Source organism: Caloenas nicobarica, chromosome 4 (genome assembly GCF_036013445.1).
Source record: "Caloenas nicobarica isolate bCalNic1 chromosome 4, bCalNic1.hap1, whole genome shotgun sequence".
Classification (NCBI taxonomy): domain Eukaryota; kingdom Metazoa; phylum Chordata; class Aves; order Columbiformes; family Columbidae; genus Caloenas; species Caloenas nicobarica.
In genome coordinates this window covers 24,589,119-24,615,701 of record NC_088248.1, presented here as the reverse complement: position 1 = coordinate 24,615,701, position 26,583 = coordinate 24,589,119, and the positions used below count along the sequence as shown (strand labels likewise).

General features: G+C 42.2%; 1 protein-coding gene across 1 annotated transcript; it reads left to right on the top strand.

Annotated features, from left to right (window-relative positions):
• The first annotated feature begins 74 nt into the window (after positions 1 to 74).
• On the top strand, positions 75 to 26,583 carry PKD2 (polycystin 2, transient receptor potential cation channel). Its single transcript, XM_065634326.1, has 15 exons — positions 75 to 574; positions 6,799 to 6,912; positions 8,940 to 9,073; positions 9,442 to 9,692; positions 10,318 to 10,542; positions 11,399 to 11,627; positions 13,449 to 13,619; positions 14,778 to 14,959; positions 16,031 to 16,151; positions 18,332 to 18,430; positions 19,429 to 19,550; positions 20,999 to 21,116; positions 21,358 to 21,521; positions 22,269 to 22,416; positions 23,450 to 26,583. Exons 1-15 carry the CDS (start codon positions 196 to 198, stop codon positions 23,681 to 23,683), a joined length of 2,691 nt encoding a protein of 896 aa, XP_065490398.1. The 5' UTR covers positions 75 to 195; the 3' UTR covers positions 23,684 to 26,583.

The following is a 26,583-nucleotide window of genomic DNA, read 5'->3' as shown; positions in this document are numbered from 1 at the left end:
CGCCGCCGCAGAGGGCGCCGCCGGGCTCCCCGCCTCGGCAGCGGGTGGGCGGAGGCGCTCGGCCCCCTCTGAGGGCCCGGCCGAGTGAGGGAGGCCCGGGCCGCCGCTCCTCGTCGGACAGCTCCATCTCCCTCCGTGCCCCGGGCTTTCCGGGCCGCCGCCGCAGTGAGGGGAAGGGGCGGCGGCGGCGGGCTAATGGCGGGCCGCGGGCGGGAGCAGCTGGAGCTGGAGCGGCTGGGCGAGGCGGCGCGGGCCGGCTCCTGCCCGCCGTCGCCGCCGCTCTCCGCCTGTTCGCGGCAGGCCTGGAGCCGGGACAACCCGGGCTTCGAGCCCGAGGAGGAGTCGGCGGCAGCAAGGCCGGTGCTGGAGATGGACGTGGAGTGGGGCAGCCCCGCGGCCGGCGCTTCGTCGTCGCTGGGCAGCGGCGCGGCGGCTCAGGGCGGCGGGCGGCGGCAGCGGCGGCTCCCGGCGGGGCGCGGCGGGGCGGAGGCTCCGGGCCGGCCTCAGGGACCGCCCGACGGCGCCGCGCCCCACCGGGCGGCCTGGGCCAAGCGGCTGGCGCGGCGTCTGCGAGGTGAGACCCTGTGCGCCCCCATCCCGCCTTCCTCACGCCCCGGGCCCTCCTCCCCGAGCGGGGCGCCGAGTCTCGCTGGGCTCCTGCGGCTCGGCTGCCTCTTCCCGCAGACGGTCGCCCAGAGGAGCGTCCATGAGTTGTTTGTCGTCCCCTCCCTTCCGCCCGCCCCTTTGCTACCTGTCCTCTTTTTCCTCCACCCGTGTTCTTTTCCCACCTCCCGGCCGTGCCCCTGTCCCCACGTCTTCATGCCCATCCACGTACCCATCTCTGTCCCGGTTCCAGCCGAACACACACACCTCTCTCTTTCCTCTCCTCTGGAGCACAGAGCTCTCTGGCCCTCTGAGCCCCGGCAGCTTTCAGTGCAAGACCTCCTGAGTAGTTTTTTTGGATGCATGTGTCTTTCCTGACCCCCAGCACCAGGTCTTTCGAGGACTGGAGCAGAATACTTGTCTTCTTGCTCTCTTTTTCAGCACCCTCTGTCCTGTGAAAGGGCAGCGTCTGTGCTTAGACCAAGGTTGCTGGCAAGGTGTTTTATTTAAGAAGACACTGGACAACACCCTCAGACACATGGTGTGAACTGTGGGGTTGTCATATGCAGGGACAGGAGCTGGACTCGATGATCCTTGTGGGTCCCTCCCAACTCAGGACATTCAATGATTCTATGATTATATTCATTTTGCAGTACTGTGCATGGCCTTGGAGCTGCCCTCAGTTGTTGAGAGCTGCCCTCAGTTGTTGAGAGCTGCCTGTTGATGTGCAGCTGGTGACTGGGGACATAGTTTGAAGCATAAGCGGGACCACATCAAATGAGCATTTGGAGTGTTGTCCTAAGCTTACTGCATTAACTCTGCTGAGCCGGCCCTGCACAGGGATTGATTTGACACAGCAGAGCAAATGATGGACGGGAGTTCTTCAGAATCAAGGTTGCGGGAGCACACGTGAGAAGCTTCACGTCTTTTTCAGAGAAGCTCGAAATGTCGGCATCAGATTGTGAAGGTTTTGAACATAGGGTTTAAGTGTCAGACAAAGTCTGTGTAGTTACAGAGCTGCAGGAAAAGTAAACCATATTTAGAAAACAAGGTTTCTTCTTCTAAAACATGAATTTTCTGAAATGATAGATAGTACTGTTACTGGCTGGCACAGCATCGGCAGAGTTGTCAGAACAAACTTGATTTTAAGAAGGGACTTGTAAATTAGGCTATTGTATGTCCTATATGTCTTCACCTTGATTTTCATGTGCGTTCAGAAATCATTCGCTATAGTGATTTCTCTGACTTCAGCTGTCTCGCACCAAAATAAAGCCCTCTTGCTCATTGCAGTGTTTTGCTTGGATGTAAATCAGACTTGCAGAGAGTATGGAATAGAGCATGTTATCTTTGCAGCAGATTTTACTGGGAGACTGTTCAATGAACTAAGTCACTTCATACCAAGAGACCAGAATGGTCAGGAGGAAAAATCAGTGGTAATTATTTGTTATGCATGAAGTGACACTGCTCTGTTTGGAGTCTTCAAAGGTGTGTTTAGTTCGGTCTGTCACTGAGATGCATAAACGCTTAGGAAAGGAGCTGCTTCACAGGGAGAAAGCCAAGTCCTTTTATAAAAATTCATATCTAAGTAGGCTGTTCAGATGCTCCCTTCGCACTAGTTGTTGCCATGAGGGAACCTCCTGTATATGCTTTTAACTATGGTGAAAAATAGTGGTGTCTGAACATGAAGTGTGAGAGTGCCTTCGTGGTAACTGTACACCCCAACGTAAGTTGCTGCCGTTTCATCTCAGTTGTGGTTTCTGCAATAATTATCAAAACGGATTATCCACACCAGGACTGGTTTCGGTGCTGTTTTCTGAGCCATTTTGAACCTGAATGCAGAGATTAATAACGTGGTTTGTGAAAGGTCAGAGTATTCACAGAGGGAGAGTCCATCAGCCAGATTTTTTTTTGCTCCCCCCGTCCCCTTGATGCCATTCTAATGTAGGTTTGGTAAAATACTTTAATTGAATCAATAGTTCATATCCCTTGCCTGTCCTGCTGCCTAAAACAATGTACTTTGGGCTAGAATAACCAGTTTGGGAGCTGATGTGTGTCTGTAGCTTTAACTTTTAAAAATTTCTGTTTTCAGGCTGATGGATGAGGACCATGAAGTCTTTGATGTGATAACATGATACATCCTTTCAGCTGGTGTGGTTCTCTTTTTAGTGAGAGCCTATGTATCAAGTGTTTGCTGTGTGTAGAGGTGCAAAATTACATATTCCTGCAGTGAAAAACAAACAAACAGTAAAAAGGAAATATTTTCAATAATGGACCAAGCTGCCTCTTGCTGTTTGAGACAGTCAGTGTACACTGGTAGTATACTATTTTTAGCTTTAAAATGAAAAGACGTGGTTTCATGTTCTAGGAATGTTTGGAATAGGCTTGTCCCTGTGGTTACTATCCACAGTTTCTGTTGATTTCTGACCTGTGTACTTTTTGTGTTTATAGGCAAGTGTAGCTAAAGTTACTGTAGCAGACAGATCCTTTTCTGGCTCTTCCATGAGAATGTTGTTGCCATTAATTCACAGGCACAGTAACTGCCTGGGTGTGACTGATGTGCTGTGGAGGAGCTGCAGGGTGCTGGAGAACGCGATCGCTGCAGGCTGCATAGGAAAAGGGCTAATTTCAAGCCCGAAATTAATATAGGGCACTTGAAAGATAACTGAGGTTTTAACACAGGAAAGAGTATTCAATAGATCTTTTGACATTTCATGGATAACTGTGGGGATCTTTAAAGACTGGAAAATGGCACACTCAGTAGTCAGTTTTATTTCAAGATGACTTAGAGGCAAGTTAGCATAGATTTATTTAATGAAATTCCATTTTGCTAGGCAGGATTCAACACAAGTGATTAATACTGTGGATATCAAAAGTGATACTGTTACTGTGGCTAAACAAGTTGCCACTCATCAGCTGAAGAATATTGAATGACAGCTTACACTTTTCTTGCTGTCATTTGTGAAATAAAGCTTGCACAGAGGATTTAGAGAAGTGGGATTTTGGTAATTGCAACCATGAGGGAAACTGTAACAGGAGTTACTAAGTGAACAGAAACTCAGCCACTTCAGACTATTTGTATTTTAGGTTCTTTTGGGGGATTCTTTTCAAATTCTAACGTGAGTCTCTGTGAAGCAGCTTTAATCCCTCTGGTTTTGCAGATGTCTTCAGCAAACATCCCACCTGCTGGGGGGAGAGGAGAGCATGACACTTCAACTCTGTTAAGGAGAAAGTAATCAAAAGTTTTTATGGATAAGAGCAAGATCCATTTCCAGAGCCAGGCCAGGAAGGTAATCTTCTCCTCAGAGCTGCACTTGGTCACCCGGTGCTACTGTGTCCTCATGTGCATCAACCCTAAGGAGTGGATGTGAAGTGTTTCTTGAAAGGTTTTCTTGGTTATTGTCAAATGGAGGTGTCATAAATCATTTCCAGTCACTCATTAATCCTTACTTTCATGAAGAATGCGTCATGACCTTTTTATTGAGTCAAACTAGCACATGCTCCGATTGTACCTTGCTAAGGGTTGTGATTGCGAGGCTGTGTTTTGTTGTTGGTTTGGGACAAAGCATCTTTGCCTGAGGGTCACCCACTTTCCTCAGCCCCCTTCTTCCCCCAGCATCTGAATTGCTGCGTAGGTAGATTAGTTAGTGAGATGTATCTTGGCTTGAGGGCTTTCAGAACTCAAGATTTTTATGTAAGTCTGAATTCATGTGCATTCTGTACCTTATGAACTTGGATTTATGATTAAGTGTATGTGTATATGTAAGTACATACACATTATATATATATTACATGTATATGTTTGTATATATAACATTTTATGTGTGTAAACAGAAAGATTTCAATTTCTGGTGTTACATGACAAGCTAGACTTTTAATTGTAAGATGAAATTTCATCCCTTTTTTTTTGCATTTGCATTTTATCATTATTTTTTGGCAACTCTTCTGAGTTTGAATACTCTTTAGGTAAGCCATTTCGGCTACAGAATGAGCATGAGAGAAGTGTTACTTGCAGATTTGTTTGATAAGTGAAAGTGCATAGATTCTGTCAAATACTTCATGAATAGCAAATTTATATAAGGAATGAACTGAAAATGATTAATCAAGGCTAGAAGGGAAATGTTTCTGGTGCTTGAAGTAGACATTGCCTTAAGCCCAGCACTGCTCAGCACCACTGTTGTCAATGCATCTAAACCAATATTCTAATAAGGCAGAAAGGGGAATGATGTATGTATCTTCTGAAAACGTGGCATCTAATAAAAGCTTCAAGCTAACTGGTGGGCAAATCCAGAGTTCGTTTAGCACAAAGATAATTGAGCAATCACTGTTTGTTGGGTTTTGTTTGTTGATTTGGTTTGGTTTTGTTTGTTGGTGTTTTTTTCTTTTGTTTCTGTTTTTTGCTTCACATGTAACTTTTTTGTTCCTTGCTGACTCCTAACAATATTCTAATATGACAGAATTTGAGCTGGCAGCCTCTCTGCTCGCCTCATTTCTTATTGGTGAGTAATGTGCCGACAGCCAGGACTCGGCTCTCTCGCCAGCTCAGCTCACTGCCTGTTCCAGCCTTTTCGTCCTCTCTTTCATGATGTTTTCCTGCCTTTATTATGAGGGTTGCTAGTGCAACGTAGTGCTGTATTAGAAGCGGAATTTATCGAGTTCTTTATTATTAGTGGCTCTGTAGATGTTCTTGTTCCTGTTTCAGTCTTCAAAAATGACCTAATGGTGAGGATTTGGCATTCTGTGTAGTAAAGTGGCGGTCTTTATCTGTAAATTTTCAGACTTAGCCTTAAAGAACAGCTTTGAAAAAGCTCTCTTGTTTTGAGGGCTGACACTAGTGAAGGTTGTAGCTGACTAATTTAGGAGTGTGGACAAGAGATTAATGCTAAGACTATTAGTGCGTGCTGTGCCTGCTAGAGAAGTTTCCTAGCTGACTTCGTGGTTAGGTCACTGCTTAAAAAATGTGGTAGCTGAAAGGCTTCTAAAAACATCTGACACATTATTTTTTTCCTGAATAAACCTTGGATTTGCAGGAGATTCCTGTCTCTTAGTTAACAAATGAAGTTCTGTAGCAAGCAGATTAGCCTGTCGTAGCCTTGCAGCAATGGTTGCAAAGCAGCAACTCTTGCTTCATTGTCACCTTTATAATGTTGCTGTTCCAGTTGACTCCAAATTGCTATGCTATGTTTGGTGAACCCAAGCTTTTTTCCTAGGGAGTTTGAGGTTATTTCATTTCCATCTACTGGGAACATAAAAAATGTTTTAAAAGGTTGGCTGTTTAAAATATCCGAAAAGGAAAAGGGTGGAAGTTTGGCACTTTCTGTAAGAGTGAATGTTTATTTTATATGCTTTCTCTCCTGCTGTAAGCTAAGGTCAAATCACCTTGGTTTATTTAGGCTTAAATGAAGAGAAGTTCCTTGAAGGTAGCAGCTCTGACCTGATCATCAGCAGCTTTTTTTCCGTTCTGTATTAGGCACAGAAATAAATATGGTGGTTAATAACTGTCTTCTGTTCTCAGATGATTGTTTCTTTTAGTGACTTCATTTAAAAAAATACTTTTGCTTTTCTGTTATGTTTTTGGAAGGGATTGCCAAAATTCAAAAGTTCCACTGTCTTCTCGAGAACGTCCAGTATAATATCGTGAAGCTACTAACAGGCAGAAACAGCTCAGCTAACACAGTTGCCCAGTTTGACGGCGGATGCTCATTTAGGCCACTACTAGTGTTTCAGTGATAACTCTTTGTTGTGCAAGGAAAGAAGTCGTGGAAATACTCACCAAGATCCCTGCTGTGTCTCTGTTGGACATGGCTTGCCTATTTGGGAGAGCACGGTTACGATTTGTTTTCTTTAGAAATATGTTTGACTGATGTATCCTTCTTTCTGGTGGAAAGCGAAGATTACTAATGAAGATTCGATACTGAAAGTGCACTTTCATTCATCTGACAATGCTTTTTGTATTTTAAAACAAACAACCACCACACTGCGTTTCTTGAAGGATGGCTATCTGTGAGTGTCTTTGTGTACTTACGGAAGGGCAACCCAAAGAAGTTGTTCTTGCTTGAACTTATTAATAGATCAGTTTTAAATCCTTAGAAGAACCTGCCACAGACATGACATGGGTTAACCACTTGACTAATTATGTCACTTGTATATCTGGTATCAGACATCTGTGTATATCATTAAATATATTTTCCTTTCAAGGTCTGTGGGGGACAAGACTCATGGAAGAAGGCAACACCAGCAGAGAGCGATACCTGAAAAGTGTTTTACGGGAGCTGGTTACGTACGTGATTTTCCTTGTGGTCTTGTGTGTCCGTAAGTACCGTTCAGCATTAATGCATCTACTTCTGTGCTGTCTGCTATTTGTGCTTCCAGAATGAAGGTGGCTTCAGTGATGTGGGAGAATTAATGGGCAGGTGTGGAGACGAATATTTGTAATTAAATCTTTCTCTTGTTTCTGTGCTTGGATTGTTGCTTGAGATTGAAAATATTAATACTGAAACTTTCTGTGCCTTAACAAGTTTTGAATCTTTAAGCAGGGTGGTGATATTCTGTTTTAGGGAGCCTTTTTTTAACGTAGTACCACATTGTGTGTGATGCTTCTGCTATGCATTTCAAAATCACTGAACAGAACTGTTAAATGTGAAAAATAGGAGTTAGTCATCTAGGAGTCTAATTAATTAAATTAAATCACTGAGTTTCAAATTTATCACCAAGCTTATGTACAGATCATTCTAAGAATGAAAGTTCTTGGTAGTAGCTGGAAAGACAGAGATAATGTTAGCTACTTAGAAATATCTGATAATCTGTGTTTGCATGACACTGGATGTTTTAAGCACATCTGCAGCCTATGTGTAGTCAAGTGTATATGGATCACAGCTGGAGACTTCCAAGATTTGAGTGTGTAGACTGGCTCTGAAAGCAAGTCTGCATTGCTTGTCTGAAGTAGAATTACTAAAAAACTGCAAAACCCTGAACCTTTTACCATTGACAAAACGTTGTTGTTGTTCTGCAAGCATGGTTATATACTAAGTATCTTTTTTTTTTTTTTTTTTTTTCATTTCCTGGGTCATTTAAGAATGCTTAGTGCAGGTATATGGAGAAAGCAGTGTAAGGCTGCTTGTAGCTTGGAGAGGTGTAGCAGTGAGTGAGTTGAATTAAAGTGAAATTGGTTTCAGTTGCAAAAGTCAGGCTGTTCACAATTTGTTTTGCTAGAGAAAAAGATTTTTGGTAACAGAAAAAGATAAAAGTATAGTGTGTTAAATATGTACAGATATTGCTAACTCATTAGTATCTTTTCAAGTACTATTATTTTTTAATTTTACACTTCAGCAATAACTGTGGGACAGGCTGGTCTGTGGCTTGGCATGACCTAGGAAGGAGCTTTCCAGTGCAGGCTAAATGATATTGGCGTTTCTTGTACTGTTATCTTTTTGAGAGTACGTAGTTAGAGAGAATCCAGGTGTTACACAATCATGTGACACATTCCATGTGCCACAGCAGAAGTCTATTAAAATACTTCTTGTTCTCCAGTTGCTGAAGAAAACGCATTTTCTTCCATGTGATAAAATATTTTTACAAAATTGTCAAAACTGATGGGGATTGTTCAGTGTAGGCTTAATCTCTCAGGCTTCTCTAAGTTTTAGCCATAAAATGGTTTTAAATATTTATAGGCAGTAACAGCATCAGCACCAAAGACTGTGCTCTCAAGCCGTCTTAGCTTCATACGTCATTTTGTAATTTATGCTCTGTGGTTCTTAGTCAAACATTTGGCCCAGCGTGAGGAAAAGTAACAACACACAATTTCTGTAGGGAGATTCTCTTAGGAGCACCGCACATCTTGCATGGAGTTTCCTTGTCTAACCATGGGCAGCTTGTGGCATTCACAGTGCCCCGCAATATCCTGGTGGACCCTCATTATCTGCTCAAGCAGGACATATTTCTCCTGAGGGCTTGTGCCATCCATGCCAGCTCTCTATGGATGCCTTGGATAGCACGAGTCACCCAAAAAGGCCCTAGTTGCCTCTCTTCAGGCTGCTGAATCCTGCCCCTGTTTTTCTTGAATTTAGCTTTTGTAGAAGCATTAATAATAGAATGAGGCGTTGGAAAGAGAGTTGAGTATTTTAAACCAATCAGTCTATTGTTCACTGTTTTTTACATTTTAATCACAGTTACTTGGTGTGGATTTTGTTTTGTTCTGAAGCTTAAACTTTTCAGTGCAAAATCTGTACAATACAACCTCATGTATTCAGTACAAGCAAAGTACTCTTTTTTAAAATTTTCTTGTTTTTCTCTTCTCTCCCCTCCCCTTTACCTCTCACTCCTTACCAAATCTTTTGCAGTGACTTATGGGACAGTGAGTTCCAGTATGTACTATCACACAAGGGTTATGTCTCAACTCTTCCTGGAAACACCTGTATCGAAAATGGAGAAAACTGATTTCAAAACTTTGTCTACCATGGATGACTTCTGGAAGGTGATCTAAAACCGATTTTTTTCTCTCTCTGTTGTGATCTGCTTGTTCTCTCGTGGACCATAAATTTAATCTGCAGGCTCTTTTTTTCTAATGTGGTGGAGGTTGTGCTCTTTGTGCTCGATGTCAAAGCTATGGAACAAAGTAGGCCTTTAATATGTGAGTTTTTAGAACTCAGATAATGCTAGTAGGGCAGGGTGGTGAAAGGTTGGGGAGTGTCTTTGGAGGACACTTTGGAGGACACTCAAAGGTAAGGCCTTTGCCTTAATGTTAGAAAAATTACCAGCTGCAATTCTAACATACCCACAGAATGAAGGTCTATAAAAACAGCGCTGGCGACATGTAAACTAAAATTCTGTCTTCCTCGTCAGTTCACAGAAGGCCCTTTGCTGGATGGTCTTTACTGGGACATGTGGTACAACAACAAAACCAGGGCAGAAAACAAAAGCTTCATTTATTATGAGAACCTGCTCCTAGGGGTGCCTCGCATTCGGCAGCTGAAAGTAAGAAATGGTTCGTGCTCAATACCTGAAGATTTAAAGGATGAAATCAAAGACTGCTATGATGTCTATTCTGTAGCCAATGAAGATACTGCTCCTTTTGGGCTTCGAAATGGAACAGCGTAAGTAGTATTTCTGTAGACACATGTATGGTTTTTTTCTGACCCGAGTGATGCTGAATTATACAATGAGTCACTTGGCAGAGGTGACTCTGCCTTTGCCGTATGTTCTGTCTGAAGCCAGATAAATCCAGAGCAGCTGCCAGTTCTGCTCATGGAGAAACCATGCTGAACTTGGAGAGCTCTGTGCTCTTGATCCCCACTTGAGTTGTTGTCTCTAGCTAAAAGATGGAACTAGCATTGCCTCTCTTGGAGGAGGACAGTGTGAGAGTTGAACAGTAAAGGGTTTTGGGGGTAGAATGTAACTATGTAAATGCCAATTTTCTTTGTTTCCCTGAGGACAGAAATTCCTTGTGAGTGGATCAATGCATTCTCTTTTCACAATTAAGATACTCATGACCCATTTTTCTATCTTAATTTTGTTGTACTAGTCAAAGGAACTTTGTAAACTCTTTCTCCAGGGTACAAGCGTCACAAATTTCTGCAAATACTTCTTAAGTGAAAGCTGCTTTAAGTAACTGATATATGTGAGGTTTTTTTGGTTGGGTTTTATTGGTATCTGGTTTTGTTAATTGTAAGTTGAAAGTGGAAAAACTCACATGCTTTGTTTCACTTCCCGCTGAACTAGTTGGACGTACACCAATGAGAAGGATTTGAATGGGAGCAGCCACTGGGGCTTGATTGCCACGTACAGTGGGGCTGGTTATTACCAGGACCTTTCACGGACCAGAGAAGTGACAGCGGTGCAGATCGCCAGCCTTAAGAAGAACCTGTGGCTGGACAGAGGGACCAGAGCAGCTTTCATTGATTTCTCTGTATACAATGCAAACATCAACCTATTCTGCGTTGTCAGGTATGAACAGAACCATGACAGTGTTCGAATTGCACAGTGTGTGTTGTAGACCTGCGGTTTTCTTCGGACTGCTTTGTTTTGAGGATGTGGGAAAGTGTGTGTTTTGTACCAAGGAGACAGACAGCTGAAGCGATGTGCCTCCCTGTCAAAGAAGCAGGACCCCACATAGCGGCTACACTCATCATCTGGAGGCAGTTCTGACTTTCCTGATGCCACAACAGTTTGGGTGCAGTTTGCAGACAACTTCTCTGGTGGTTGGCTTGTTAAAGTAAATCACAGAATCACAGAGTGGCTGGGGTTGGAAGGGACCTCTGGAGATCACCTAGTCCAACCCACCTGCTAAAGCAGGGTCACCTAAAGTAGGTTGCACAGGAATGTGTCCAGGTGGGTTTTGAATGTCTCCAGAGAAGGAGACTCCACAACCTCTCTGGGCAGCCTGTTTCTAGTGCTCTGGCACCCTCGAAGGAAAGAAGTTTTTCCTCATATTCATATGGAGCCTCCTATGCCTCAGGCTATGCCCGTTGCCACTCATTGTGTCATTGGGCACCACTGAAGGGAGTCTGGTCCCATCCTATAGGTGGCTATATGACATCAGTCTTTAGTTTAAACAGCATGAAACAGATGCAGATGAGGACAGGTCTTTCTGTCTCTGTTTTCTCACCTTTTCTGAAATATTTTGGGTTTCAGCACTCAGGTTTGCACCTTCCGTTCTATGTAGTGTCTTCTCTGAATCGTATATGGGTGCTTTTGCCTGTTTACGTTATTGAAATAATTGTGTAAATAAAACCTTATATCTTTTAGTACTGCTGTTCATTGACACTGTGTGAGATTTTTTCTTTGCCTTTTTTAAATGCAGGTTGTTAGTGGAGTTTCCAGCAACTGGAGGCCTTGTTACGTCTTGGCAGTTTCAGCCAGTGAGGCTGATTCACTATATCTCCACTTTTGATTTTTTCCTGGCAGCCTGCGAAATTGCATTTTGTCTTTTTGTTCTTTATTACATGGTGGAAGAGATCTTAGAAATTCACATTCATAGGTTGCACTACTTCAGAAGTCTCTGGAATTGCCTCGATATCCTTATCATTGTGGTAGGTAATCTTTATAATAAAGCTAATATTGCTTTCTGAAAAGCACTTTGTGGGAGATGTTAATGACTCCGTATTCATGTTGTGAGTTTAAGGGATAGGGCCATCATTAAGAAGGATAATAACAGACTATAGACTGTTGGGCTTTTCAGTCCGAATAAGACAGTTTTAGTCTGTGTTGTCATGTCGGTGTGTTGCTTGTTCTGTCTTTGGTGGTTTCAAGCTTTGTGTCTTGATGAAAGTTTTAGAGTATTTGTCCAGTGTGCTTTTTCACAGCTTTTATCTAGAAAGGCACAGCCGTTTTGGGAGGTAACAAACTCCTACTCGTTTTTCTTCCACGTCTCTGATACAGACTATTGCAGTGGCTTCCAAATAAGAAAACCGCCTGCTTTAAAGTAGTGATTTGCATTGAGAGGAAGGGGACCGGGGTTTGAATATGTTTGCAATGAACCACAAAGAGATTTAATATGGTATTAAAGTACTTAGCAGCTAACCAAGTTTGAAGGAGTGTCTCAAAATTGTAGAGCACTAGCAACTATCAGGGCTGCTTTCTTGGCTAAGTGGACAGTGTTGCAGATCAGTAATTCTGGTATAGCAGAAAATCTGAGTTTTGAATTTAAACCTACGTAGTAAATTCTCTCTGGGCTTATATCAAGCTGTGCTTACCAAAAATGTACAAAGCCAACAGTGCTGAAACAGTTCCAGTCCCATGCTTGTTTTGCGTCTTCAGGCTTGGACGAATCAAAGGTTTAATTTGTGGAGTTAGTATCTGTAATCTGGAGAAATCATGCTTGCATCGCAGTGCTTTGTAAATGAAGGACCATTTAGAAGGATGTTTACATGAACTGTGTGCTGTTCATTATACACTGGGAAATAAGATGCTTCTCTGTTACAGCAGTGAAGTGCATTCATGTCAGAGTGTAAAACTCAGTTCGCGCAAGGGGTCAAATTCTGTGTTTATACCTTGTCTGAGGGGCATTGTTTAAATTTAGGATTATGTACTTTATAACTGTATACCTGGTGAAGTGTTCACTTACACTAATAAAATGCACGTTTGCAGAGGTCAGAACAAAAACCTTACCCGTATGATAAAACTACAGCTTCTGTGTTGTTGCTTGCTCTGGCTTAGTACTGGTCAGTCTGTACTTCAGAGAAAATCTAGTACCTTTTTGGCTACTGCTATCTTCCTCCTATTTACTCTTTTTCATCTTTGTCTTTTTGAGTTGTCATCCTTTTTTCTTTGCATTTCTTTCTCTGTGACAGCTTCATTCTTCTGAGCCCACTGTGCTTCACCGTCATCATCATCTTCAGCTGTGGCAAGGCAAGGATTTCTAAATCAACTTACTCCCAGGCTATTTGTCTGTAGTCTGGACTATAATGGTTTTGTTGTGAAACGTATTTCCCGATCTGTCCAGAAATTCTAGTTTGGATCCCATCTCAAACAACAGCCACTGGGCTGTTAAATTACTCCTGAGTGAAAGGGGGTGAAATGTGGCCCCCTCCAGCCCTCCCAACTGCCTGGCCCTAAGTGCTAAAGTCATCAGTGACCAGAGGGGTTAACCCTGAAGGGCTATGAGAAACTTGTATCTGTGATTTATTCTAGGTTCTGTGCAATCCTTAGCTGTTACTTTCCCATTGGAAGTGTATCTCTGAAGCCAGGACACCTTGCAAATAGTATTTTTGCTTTTACTTACAGCTCACATTATGGCAGTATTGTAAATAACATTAAGTTCTTCATATCTTTTTCTGACATATGTGGCTGAAACAAGTTGTTTTAAAATCCTCATCACCTTCTGTGTGTTTGTGTGTTTCTTTTGTACTCAGCTCTCCGTGGTAGCTATAGGAATTAGCATCTATAGGATGTCAACTGTTGATATGCTTCTGAAGAAGCTGCTGGAAGATCAGAACTCATTCCCCAATTTTGAACCTTTGGCATATTGGCAAATGCAATTCAACAACATTGCCGCAGTCACTGTGTTTTTTGTCTGGATTAAGGTAACTCCAAAACACACATCCTTTTCCTCACATTAGAATGCAAGCAGCATTCTGAGTTTCACATTATATATATATTGGAGGTTTAGTTGTGTTTCTCCTAAAATTGGTCGTGCTAGAAAGTCAGAGCACAGGAGTAACTTCTTGCAGATTAAAAACAAGGTTATGGTTTTGCCAGAGGTTTAGCCAGCCCTTGTTTAAGTCTAGAAGATGTAGTCAGCGCGAGTGCTTTGTCACAGCAGAGACATTAAGAAATGTTTTTATTGTTCCTGAATTGGTAAGTCAGTAATTCTTATTGAGTACTACTTTTTCCTAGCCTGGTTTAAGTGTCGCCTTTTTATCTATTCAAAACTTCTGAATCATTAGAAGGGTTGGTAAAGCTAGTCCAATTAATTTGAAACCTAGATATGCTGCTTTAGTTAAACTTAATTTCTCTGTTTTACTGCCTCCTTTCTGGCCATACTGATTTTCCTGCCCTCTGTATGTAAAAAGTTGCAGAGGAACATTCCATTAATAAACTCTCTGATGGGGAAAAATGTCAGACCAATGGTATGTGAATTTCCACTCTGATACTCCAAACTGATACTTAGAGATTAGCTAACTTGCTTGATAACCTTATTGTTTTATAAGGCAAAGTTACATCTAATTATTGCATCATGATTTAAGAAATAAAGTGGCTCATTATAAGACATAATGGTAAACTGCAGAATACTGGAATAATACGCATTGGAGGGGACCTCGGGAAGTCTCTAGTCCAGCCACCTGCTCAAGACAAGTTCAGCTGTGAGACCGTCTTTTCTCACATTTTACTACTTCATGGCTATTACTACAACGTCTTCATTGAAGATAAAGATAAATGAATAGGCTTGTGGAAGCATTTCAGTAACACTGCTCTGAAGCCAGGCTGCCAAATGGAGGAGTGAAAAAACCAACTAAACAAAACCCCACACCCAAACAAAAAGTCATAGTTCTCACAGAATATTCTTTAGATTTCAAAGCTCAGTGTTTTTAGGAAATGATGTTATGTCTAAGTGTAAATTAGCTGACTTTTTCTCCAGTCATATCAGTAACACATCTCATGGGTAAAAGGCTGAAGAATGATTGTGTTAAGAAATTGTTGTCTTCCTTGTCCTTAACAGTTGGTTTTTTCTCTTTTAACAGCTTTTCAAATTTGTTAACTTCAACAGAACGATGAGTCAGTTATCCACTACCATGTCTCGCTGTGTCAAAGATGTCATTGGCTTTGCTATTATGTTTTTTATTATTTTCTTAGCATATGCTCAGTTGGCCTATCTTGTCTTTGGCACTCAAATTGATGACTTCAGCACTTTCCAGGACTGCATGTAAGTACAAGAATAAAAAAGGCAAAGAATTTCTCTGTACATTGGTAAATGGATTTGTTTGCATCATCAGAGACCAAACAAATCCTGTGACATTCATCTCAACAGATAAGCTGCAGACATATCACTGTCGATGTAGCTCAGTAGCAAATGCATTTTTTTATAGCCTTTTTAGTTTAAAAACTGTCTTCGCCGTGAGGTTAAAATTATACTACAGTTAGATCAGCGGGCTAAAAATGGCAACTTTTGGTTGGTGGAAGTGACGTGGTTTTTATAACAGTTGGTCACATTCCTGGACAGAGCATTAACTCTGTCTTCAGCAGCTGAATGGTTGATTATGTGCTTACTGATGTTTGTAATGCTTACAGAAACTTTGTATGCATAATAATGCTGCATTCCTGGTAGTGTGTAGTTGGTTGTCTCACAAATGGAGTCCATCTTAGACAGCCAGCTAGTAATTTGTATCTGCTGGAATCCAGGAGAGGACTTAGTATAGGCTTGTTAACTAGTTTTTCCTTTATTGATTTGGTACAACATAACCTGATTCTAACTGAGGTTATTATCAGTTTGGTCAGTTACTGATTTCCCCTGCCCGCTTTCTTTGGGGCAGAGCATTGCAAAATGTTTCTCGTAGAGAAGCAGAAGAACTTGAGATATGCTGGTGGTGCTGTACAACGCCAAACTTCCTCTAGCCTTGGCACAGTACAGGTGGCTTTAGAAGGAGAGGGTTGGGGCTGTATGTATCTGAGAGGCACGGGAGTGGGTCTTAAAGCTTCACGTGGGTTTTCTTCACTGGTTTTCTTTGCTTCTTGTTGCCCCTTTTATTGGTTATGACCAAAAGCCGGTAGAAACCACCCTGGCTTTGTTCTGTCTGTGTGGCATCTGCAAGTTTGGTGACGCCTAGAGACAGGCTTGAGGAGTTGATTGTTGCGGTGCCTGATAAAGTACTGTAGTAGCGCAGACCTCTCTGCTGCCTGTCAGTCAGGGTGAAACACATTGAGAACTCTTGCACAGCCCCAAAAGTGGGTTTTTTCTCAACTCCTGGATGTGTTTTGTTTTGTTTTGTTTTTTAAGATTTACTCAGTTCCGCATCATTTTGGGAGACTTCAACTTCACAGAGGTTGAAGAAGCTAATCGAATTTTGGGACCAATTTATTTCACTACATTTGTGTTCTTTATGTTCTTCATTCTTTTGGTATGTATGCCTTTTTGCATCTCTTTGTTCTTTGATTCCTGCTGCTACTGGGGGCTTTCTTTTTGATAATGGCGAGTGTGCAGTTCACGTAGGGGCCTGACTTTTACCTCCCCAGTCACTACACTCTTTCATTATTTTCTTCTTTTGAAATAGATTTGCTTTGTGTATTTGTTGTCATTCCCGTATAGTGCTTCACATTTTGTTGTTTGGGTTTTGGGTTTATTTTTATTTTTAAAAAATTCTTGTTATTATTTTTTTAATTTATTTCTAAAATCTGAATTGTGCTTGCCTTGCATACACAGCAAGCCCATATCTTTTGGTGAAAAGTGGCTGTAATGTTGCATACAGGCTCCTAGTTCATAAAGTGCTCTAATGAATGGCTGGTTGCATTTACAACAGCCTAGTTCGTGCAGGCAACATGCAGCTTGTCTGCTAGAAGAGTCTAATTCATCAGCAGTGATAAATTCAGTGAGTATATTGTGAGTGGGCACTCATCGTTTGTATACTCTCTGTTAGTATTGAATTCATATTAACAGTCTTACTAACAATTTATATAACAAAAAGTGGAGGGAGGAGACCTCTCTCTCAGAAAACTAGGAGACCAAGTAAATTTTTTTTTTTTTGTGTTGATAGAAGCAAAGAGCACCAGGATCTTCTATCTGGCTGTAGTTTTCAGTTAGTTTGGCACTAGCGTTGATATATAGTGATCTTGTTTTCTGATGATATCACCAGATGGAAGCTGTTATGTGAACAAGAAATCCTCAAATTATTCCCAGAACTCTGTGTCTTTTGGTGATCTGATAAGGTGGCAAGCGTTAAAGCAGGATTTTATTAACCTTGTCTTCATAACTGTTATTTACTGAATGAGGCTTTTTGTTATTCTTTGAGATGAAGAGAAGTGGCACTCAGATATTATTTGTGGAGATGGGAGAATAATTCATCTTGGCTATTCATTACTAAGGAAGCAGAGAATCTTATGTGTTCAGTGGGATGGACCAGTAGTCAACTGGAAAATAATATATGGGTCCTTCTGGCCAAAGAAGCACACAAAGTGAGATTTGTGTTTTCCTTTGAAGCACCTCACAAAATCCAGGGGAGCAGAGGCTAGTGTCCAGCAAGGGAAATAAACATTTTTTTCTAAGGGGTAGCAGAAAAGCACTGGAGTCTGAAGATACAGCAGCTTATCCAAAATACTGATTATACTTTGTATGTTTATTAATTTCTGCACATTCTGTAATTTGGCTGGATTGAAATGTTGCTGTAAACTCCCTGAGACCAGTCTGAGACCTGGAAACCAAGTTAGGGAAGATGGGTAGAAAACACCAGCTCTTAATGTTGGGCATCTGAAAGCAAAATAGACAGTAGCCAAATTATCTCTTACTTCTCTGGTGTTGGGCGAGAATGCATATAGTTACAGCACTGGAAGATTGTTCTCCTTAAGTCATGAGGAAATAGAGGTTAATGCTGCTTTTCTGCATGGGAGTGGCACATGGAACGTGCCAGTAAATTGAGTAATTCTTTCTGGACTTGAATGTCCAGCTTGCAGTTCAACAATGTTTACCCCATGTTCCGCAGGACCCTTTCAGTAATCACAGCATGGCTCGAGTAAATTATATGCTTGGCACAGGGTTAGTGAGACCAATTTTTTCTCTTTTGTCTGAACAAGCGACCAGACTCTTTTCAAGATTTTAAGTTTTTTTGGTTTTATCTTTACCCTGAAATACAAGCAGAGCTGTAACTAGTGAAGAACCTTCTGTAACTAGTGAAGAACCTTCTGTTTGTGCTGGTTGTTACAAGATGAACAGTAGACTTGGTTTCTCGCATATTTTTGTTGCCAGCTGTATTGCCTAGATTGATTCACAGTTGTTACCTGTGTAGGTCTGGCCTCGCAGGTAGAACATGGTTTATTGCCACAGCTGTGTGTAGGCATGAACTGTCTCTGGAAAGTAGTTCTCTAGCTATGTTAATAACCAGCAGTCTTGATTAAAAGTTGTTGGGCTTCAATGTATCATATTTCAGTATCTCGAACTCTTGATGTTAGTGCTTTTTAAACAGCCCACCATTTTCTTCTGGCCCCTTTTAAAAAGTAAATGTATAGGTCTGCGCAGGAAGGTCATGGGAGTAGTAGGGCTCAGACTTGTTGATATTTAAGTAGGCTTTCTCATTTCTCTCATGAATAGAACATGTTTTTGGCCATTATCAACGATACATACTCTGAAGTCAAATCGGATATGGCACATCAGAAGGCGGAAATGGAACTGTCTGACCTTATCAGAAAGGTAAAAGTTTTATTTGTTTGACATCTCGTTCCTCACAGCTGAACTTACTCCATAAAATGCTCTGTAAACTGTACAAAGTAGAGCTGGCAGCAGCCGATGAAAATACACATCTCTCACTTAAAAGAAATGAATCTGAGCTGAGTGTTATTTAAATGAATTAAAACTTCCCATCACAATGTATTTTAGTCATATGAGACTTTGTGTTGAATGATCCGCCTGCTGAATACGACATAGGACTTGTCTGTCTAGGTACACAGAGAAATATTGAACTGGTGAAGCTAAACTGCTGTTTGGTTTGGTCACAGAATTCAGAATTACCTCATTTCAGGCAATAAGATGAGGCAACTCTTGGATAATGTGTTGGGAGCTCCCAGGGACGGCTGCCTGTAAGGTTATTGAATACAGAGTTCAGAGTTTGACCCGACTCCCAGTTGAGGGAAAACATGTGCACGTGGCATGGATCCGGTGCTGTGCCACGACCAGAAACATCTGAACGCACACTCTGCCCTACCAGTAATTCAGTGTTTAAAACTAGGAAACTGATTATGAAAACAGAGCAGAGAAAAATGAAAAGTGCTACTTTCTTGGGATGAGGATTTTTTTTTTTAAGACGTTCCTGCAACTGAAGGATGAGAGATAAGCAAAATGACTGCAGAAGGTTATTCCTGGTTTGTCAGCCTCATTTAAAACTGTCACTTAACTGTCACTAACTGCCAGATCTGACTTACTGGGACAAAATGCTCCATTCCTACTGACCTGCAGTGCAAACTGAATGATGAAAGCCTTACCTCTAACTGCAAAGGTATTTGTATGTTGCCCATTTAATGCTGATATAAAAGATGGATAAACTGGAGGAAAAGACAGATTCTTGCAGGACTTTTGGAACACACTGAATGATCGTGTATACCAGCTGATTTTTGTAATCAAAACAACCATTAGAAATCAAGTGTTAACATTTCATGAGAAGTAAAAAACTGAAATTTCACTTCTTCTTTCAGGGCTACAACAAAGCCATGATCAAACTTAAACTGAAGAAAACTACTGTTGATGACATCTCAGAAAGTCTGAGACAAGGCGGGGGAAAACTAAATTTTGATGAACTCCGGCAAGATCTAAAAGGGTAAGGAAGATGTTACTTCTTATCCTGAGTAGTATCCCCAAAGATGTGTGATATTAAGTCTCTGATGCGAGTTTCTCTCGCTTCTGTGCTGTGGCAGGAGTGTGGTGGTGGTGGGAATAAAGACAACACAGCCAAGTACTTTCCTTTTGGTTAGCAGGTAACAAAGGGTATGCTTTTCCTGTGTCTGGTGGGAGGTTTATGTAAACAAACAGATATGTACAGGCGAACTGTCTTTTCATAGAATCACAGAATAGTTTGGGTTGGAAGGGACCTTCAAAGCTCATCCAGTCCAACCCCCTTGCCATGAGCAGGGACATCTTCAACTAGATCAGGTTGCTCAGAGCACCGTCCAACCTGGCCTGGGGTGTCTCCAGGGATGGGGCATCCACCACCTCTCTGGGCAACCTGGGCCACTGTCTCACCACCCTCATGGTAAAAAATTTTTTCCTCGTGTCTAGCCCGAACCTCCCCTCCTTTAGTTTAAAACCATCACCCCTTGTCCTATCACTATCACCCCTGCTGAAACGTCTGTCCCCATCTTTCTTATAGGCCCCTTTTAAGTACTAAGATGACAATAAGGTCTCCCCAGAGTCTTCTCCAGGCTGAACAACCTCAACTCTCTCAGCCTGTCCTCACAGCAGAGCTGTTCCAGCTCTCTGGTCATTTTTGTGGCCTCCTCTGACCCCTCTCCAACAGGTCCGTGTCTTTCCTGTACTGAGGACCCCAGAGCTGGACACAGAACTCCAGGTGGGGTTTAACCAAAGCGGAGCAGAGGGACAGAATCACCTCAGCCTGCTGGCCACGATCCTTTTGGTGCAGCCCAAGACACAATTGACCTTCTGGGCTGTGGGCATATGGATCTGCAGGCATTGCACAAAGGAAAATTTGAACTATGACATAGGACCAGGGAAGAAGAGAGTGGGAAAACCATGGTCAGTTTGAGGTGGAAGAGAAGTAATAACTGAGGAGGTCTGCTGAGCTCCAGCCCCTGGTCTATGGCTTATGTTGCTGCAGTGGGGCAGCATCCCACACCAGAGGAAGGATTTGGCACTCTGGGGCCCAACCACCTTGAGTTGCTGTGATTTGGGGGAGAAAGGATCTAAGGAAGCAGAGATCGAACACCTTTGAGGAAACGGGAATGTTTATGTCAGAGCCAGTGAAGGAGTTTGTGAACAGGCAGGAAAGCGAACAAATAAAGGAGGTATAAAAGGGATGGCCGTGAAGGAGCAGGGTGCAATCCAAGGGATCGTGCTATTGGCTAATGAAAGGTGAGGGCTGAGTTTTTTGTTATTATTAGTGTTGTGAATTTATATGCAGCACTAGGTTCAAGTCCTGTCTTTGGCTTGGGGATGAAAATTTGGTCAGAGTGAAAGGTTTTTCTCATACTTGAAGTTTGTTCAGCATCTGAAAAATGGAAAGTAAGGGAATGGTTTTTTCTGCCTTTTCAGGAAGGGGCACACGGATGCAGAGATTGAAGCAATATTTACCAAATATGACCAGGATGGGGACCAGGAACTGACAGAGCATGAACATCAGCAGATGAGGGATGACCTGGAAAAAGAGAGGGTGAGCTCAGTGTTCAGAGTGGTATTCCACCAGCACCATCTGCCAGTCTTCTCCTTGTACTGGTTTACTGCCCCAGAAGAGTCCTCTTGGTTTCGCTTTACATTTGCTCTCATCTCTGGCTGTCTGAGCAGAGCTGTAAAAAGGCAAGGAGGAGATGATGGAGGACTTTGACACCTCCATTCGCCTCATACAGGTGAATGTCCTTACATGTTCTCTGTCTATGGCTTACGTTTTCACAAAGGAGGATCTGGACCTGGACAGGAGCTCTCTGCCACGTCCTCTGAGCAGCCGCAGCTTCCCCCGGAGCCTGGATGACTCCGAGGAGGACGAGGATGAAGACAGCGGACACAGTTCCAGGAGGAGGGGCAGCAGCTCTAGTGGGGTTTCCTATGAAGAGTTCCAAGTGTAAGTTTATCCTTCTGGGGGGGATGAATCTGCATGATGGTATTCTTTTTTCTTGTGGATTTTTTTCTTTCAGATATTTAGTAGTTCTTCCTGTAACTCTGAATATTAATCGAATATTCATAAAAGTCAATGTTATGTTTTTAAGGTGTTTAAGTTACTCCTTTTAGTAGCTTTCAGGTAATATCTGAATTGGAGGTACCTTAGAGAGACTCATGGGAATCAGTAAGAAAACCAAAACCAACAAACAAAGCAAAACAAAAACAACAACACAAAAAACTCACCTGTTCTTAAAACCCAGTCATTGAAAAGACAGAGAAGATAGTCATGCTACACTAGTGCCAGAAGACTTTTCTGGTTTTCTTAAGTAGGAAAACCTTGAGGTTATTGTAGGTTCAGTGAAAACTTCAGCTGTTGTTTTTAATAAGTTACTTGTGATTGTGTACTTTGTCTAAAATGATAGATAGAAATGCTGGCGTTGCTCTTAATTGTAGCAGTGCTAGCTGAATGAAGAACTTGAGTAGCTAGAACCAACAAGTTTTGATGATCATGCCCTAAAACTGAGTGGAATGTGTACCTATCTGCTTTGCCCTTGTGTTATCTTCTTGCTCTTGTGTACCTCGTCCCTTCCTGGACAGTAGGACTCATTTGCGGAAAGTCAGATGTGTGCTTGAATTAAAATGCTGTCTCACGCGCTCTATGTGACTTGGAAGTGTCCGAGTCACTGAAGCTCCCGCTTGTTGCCCTCAGACTCATGAGGCGGGTCGATCGCATGGAGCACTCCATCGGCAGTATCGTCTCCAAGATCGACGCGGTTATTGTGAAGCTTGAAGCGATGGAGAGAGCCAAACTGAAAAGGAGGGATGTGTTGGGCAGACTGTTGGATGGAGTGACAGAGGTAAGAAGCGCCTGCTCTCTCCTCTCTGGCCACTACCTGCGTAGCTTACTTCTTGTTAGCACTTCTTCCTTCTTCTGCTGCTCGTGGGAGGGTTGAGGGAGCGGTGGTTAAAAACAAGATTGGTGCTTCGGCAGCGGCCAAGTGATTTCAGTTTTGTGTTGCTGGAGGGACGTGATGCAAGTTTCAGATATGTCAACCCATCTTATAGCAGGCCTGTGTCAGGCTGAGACAGCAGAGCACCATCTAAACCCCTGGACTGGACAGCCATGGTGTTCGGTAGTCGCCGAAGCAGCTTGTTCATCCCTTGGTGTCATTTAGGATCAATACAAAGCTTTTTATGGACTAGTCAGTTAGAGTTAGGGGGAACTAGTCTGCTAGAGTCAGGGGGATCCAGCCCAGCAGGCCTGTGCAGTCTGCTCTTTTTCTCCCGTGCTGCTTTTGGGATTGTGTGTAGCCAGTGGAAGCAGGTCACTTCTGTCACCAGGCTTATCTAGCTTCTGTTGCCTCCTCTCCCACCTTCTCTTTCTTGAGAGCCCTTTGGAAGTGGCCAGTGGGACAAACGCATTTTTTATGTGGACCCTAAAACCTGCCAAGTTCCTGATGGGGCAAGAACAGTGGAACAGGACTGTTAAGGGGTGGGCGAGATGGACTGTCTTGGTGGGTTACATAGGTCAGACTTGCAGCTGCCCTGTTGCAGGTATGCTGTTTCTGACTGTTACTGTTCCAGACTGTAAATCTGCTCGATTCTTGAGCTTGGGCTTCCTTGTGGGTGTGCTCTTCTCAGTATAGGTAACATTTCTGGAGGTGGATTTAAATATTAGGAACTGTGATACAAATTGTGCTTTCATGAGTCAAGGTGATGGCCTGGGCATTGCATCACTGGAAAGAAAACAATTTACCGCTGGAGTTGTGTTTCTCTACTAGCCTGTGGAATTATTTGGGTGGTATAAATATTTCCCATGTTTGTATAGGGTTTTTCTTAGGCTGCAGGTTGGAAGCCGCGCTTCCAGCTTATGTCTTTTAATCTGTTCAGGATGAAAGACTGGGCCGTGACAACGAAATACACAGGGAACAAATGGAGCGTCTCGTGCGAGAGGAGCTGGAGCGGTGGGAGTCGGATGATACGGCATCCCAAATGAGCCATCGGCTGGGAACGCCGCTCGGGCTGAACGGCCAGCCCCGTTCCAGGAGCTCTCGGCCGTCTTCCTCCCAGTCGGATGGTATCGATGGGGGAGGAGGAAACGGGGGGAATAACATCCATGTGTAGGATTAATTTTGTAGGTAATTTGAAATGTTTCAGGTCAGTGTTAAGCCAGGAAATAACATTCCTCCACGGTTTCTCCAACATGAGGTGATCATCCTGATCTGGTGGGTAAAAGTAATTTTTCAGACCTACGTAAGCCACGTATCAATTCAAGCTGCCAACAATGAGACCGTCAGCCTTGGACATGAAAATGCAGGAGACAGAATGGAAACCAGGTGTGACAAAATGTACCTGGGCAGAATTGTGTGTCTGTACATGTACTATGGGGAACGCTTTCATGAGGGCAGCAAGTTTCAGGCAAAATACTGTGCTGTGGCTAGAGCACTCAAATGAAGGGCTGTGTGTTTTTTGCTTTCTGTTGGAAAATACAATTTTAAGTGCTTTAAAAAGCAATTTTTAAAAGACGATTGCATCAGTTTATTGTCTTAGTCATTATTAGAACCGACACTTTTCAAAGAGATAAAACAATACTTTTTTTTACTTTGAGTTTCTACCTATTTTTCTGACTCGTGGTGTACTAACATTTTAATTGATTTAAGATGTTAATTTTTTCCTGTTTTTGAGAAATACTATGTTTCTTTAAACAGAAGAAAGTGGGCTTAGTTTGTACAACTGTAAATCACATTATTCTGTAATAGAAACCATATGCGTTACATGGTTTTGCATTTCATTAGCATTTCAAAAGTAATATTTGAGAACTGCTTCTTCACACCCAACTAGTGTAATAATTTTCAGCTTGGTTACACAAGTGCCTATTTTTTAATGCTGTGTTTTCACGATCTAAATGTTCCAGGGATAAACATTCTATAGTTTCTTAGGCAAAGGTAGTTACTTTCTGGAGAATATATTTTTTTAAAAGCACACAAAATTGAAAAACACTAACTCTTCCTTGGGTGTGACAGGGAAGGGGGCAGAGAAGTTGCTGACAGTTGGGAAAAATCTGGTCTTGTGGTCTATCAAGTTCTAATAGCATCTTGACAATGTCTGTATTTACCTGTAAGAGTTTTTAGTGTACTCACCGATTTTTAGTATTTAATCTCCTCTGCCTTCTGTGTCATAGAAGCTTTCTTTTTGAGAGGAGATGCAACAGTGAAATTAAGATTGTTTCCTACAGAAAGTGTTTGTGGGTTTGCCCAGCAAAATGTTTCTGTGTGTGGCACGCCAGTTTAGGAGGGAGGTTGTCAGTTGCGCTTTTTTCCTGAAGATGGCACTTGTCTTGTATTGAGAGACTTAGAGTTGGTGTAAAGGAAAATGGAAAGCTACGTAATGAAACACCTTAGCTATTAGTAGGGTATATAGAGGAAAAAATGCCCGTTTAACCAAGTATATATATGTTATGTTGGTGCTTTTTGTTTAAAAAGCAGTTATTGCCAGGGATTAGCACCTCATTCTTTGGGAGTACAGCTTAGGCAAAGCTACATCTTGCGTATGTTCTTACAACTGTATTGCCTGGATGTACAATGCCTCAGAATGACTTCCCTCTAACCAGAGGACTCACTAAAACTAAATAGACTTTATGCCTTTCCCTGTTTTTAAGTTTATGAGAAACCATAAGCACAGAAACATAATTAATGTAAGGTGGAGCAGGAGAAAGTTCAGTGTGGAGACTGGAATTTCTTAGTAGCTTTGGCTCGAGAACAGAATGACGGGGGAAAATGGGTTGTGATTCTTGTCAGGTATTTTTTCTTTCTGTGGGTTATTTTGTCCCGTACTAGGAAGAAATTCGCACTCTTTCACAACAGACCCCGTCAGCTTCCCAAAACAGCCCACAGCACAGTGTTTAAGTGGTTAAGGCATATTTGTGAAGGCAGAGACACTCAGACCAAGCTCTGTCTTCCCTCGATTGTAAGTTTTTGGACCTTAGAAACCTTCCTGAGGAAAGCTTTTCCATGTTAAAATGGCATTTCTGACTTTTAAACCAAAGAAACAAAACCCAAAAAACCACTAGCTCTACTCATGGCCAGCTAGTGTGCCAGGAAAATAGAAAATACAATACAAAGCAATTTAAATATATGTAGCCTCGTCTTTATATTCTTATCTGAAATGTGTAGTGTGTTGCTATGTGACATGATTTCCAGTCTAAACTTTGAGGCATGTGGGCTAATTACATGTGTGTAACATGTAATTGATGTTGGGTTTCTAGGCTGAAGGGTTACCTAAGTGCTAAGATAGTATTTCAAATAATCATGTACTTAAAAATCAGTGACTTTGGGCCAAATGACCAAACTTGAGTTGTCCAGCCATCGGCTGGAAGGTTATGAAGAACGTCTTGTGTTAAGGTTTGTGCCTGTGGCTTGCAAAGCACGTGGTGCGGTGCTACAGAGGGTGATGGAGAAGTGATGTCATCTGTGAGGTCATCTGTTGGTGACGCAGGGCCTTCCTGGGGGGAAAGAAAGCAAAACTCAGCCTATCAGGATGGTTTTTAAATAGGTTTCCTGTTTGTTTTTTTTTTTTTTTTAAAAAAGTATATTTCAACATGTAAATTCAATCACACAGCTCATCTTGTATTTGTATTCTATTTTTATTACGAAAAGGAAAATGTCTGCATTCATAGCTGTATTCGTTGAGGTATATTTCTGTAACGTGTCGTTACTTAATAACAAACTTCATCTTGAAGTGCAGTAGGTTTTCATGGGGTACCTGTGCCTGTTGACAGCGGGCCTTGCAGTAAGCGCATGGCCGCTTGACAAATGTTACAAACATTTTAATCATTTTGTTTTTCAACTTTAGATTATAGTATAATTTGCTACTTATTACAAAGGTAGGTTTTTTGCATAGTAATATAATGTACAGTGTTTGGTCTTCTTAGGAAGCTGTTAATTATGCAAGTCTTCTACAATGATCAAGAATGTATTGATCTGTAAAACTGAGCACTTTACTTCCTAATAAACGTTTTATATAAT

Bases quoted from the DNA above. Each gene is read 5' to 3' on its own strand.
- PKD2 (XM_065634326.1), top strand. From the start codon at position 196: ATGGCGGGCCGCGGGCGGGAGCAGCTGGAGCTGGAGCGGCTGGGCGAG. The intron at 13,620-14,777 runs GTAACTCCAAAA...CTCTTTTAACAG, and splicing joins TGTTTTTTGTCTGGATTAAG to CTTTTCAAATTTGTTAACTT. The intron at 21,522-22,268 runs GTAAGTTTATCC...TGTTGCCCTCAG, and splicing joins TCCTATGAAGAGTTCCAAGT to ACTCATGAGGCGGGTCGATC.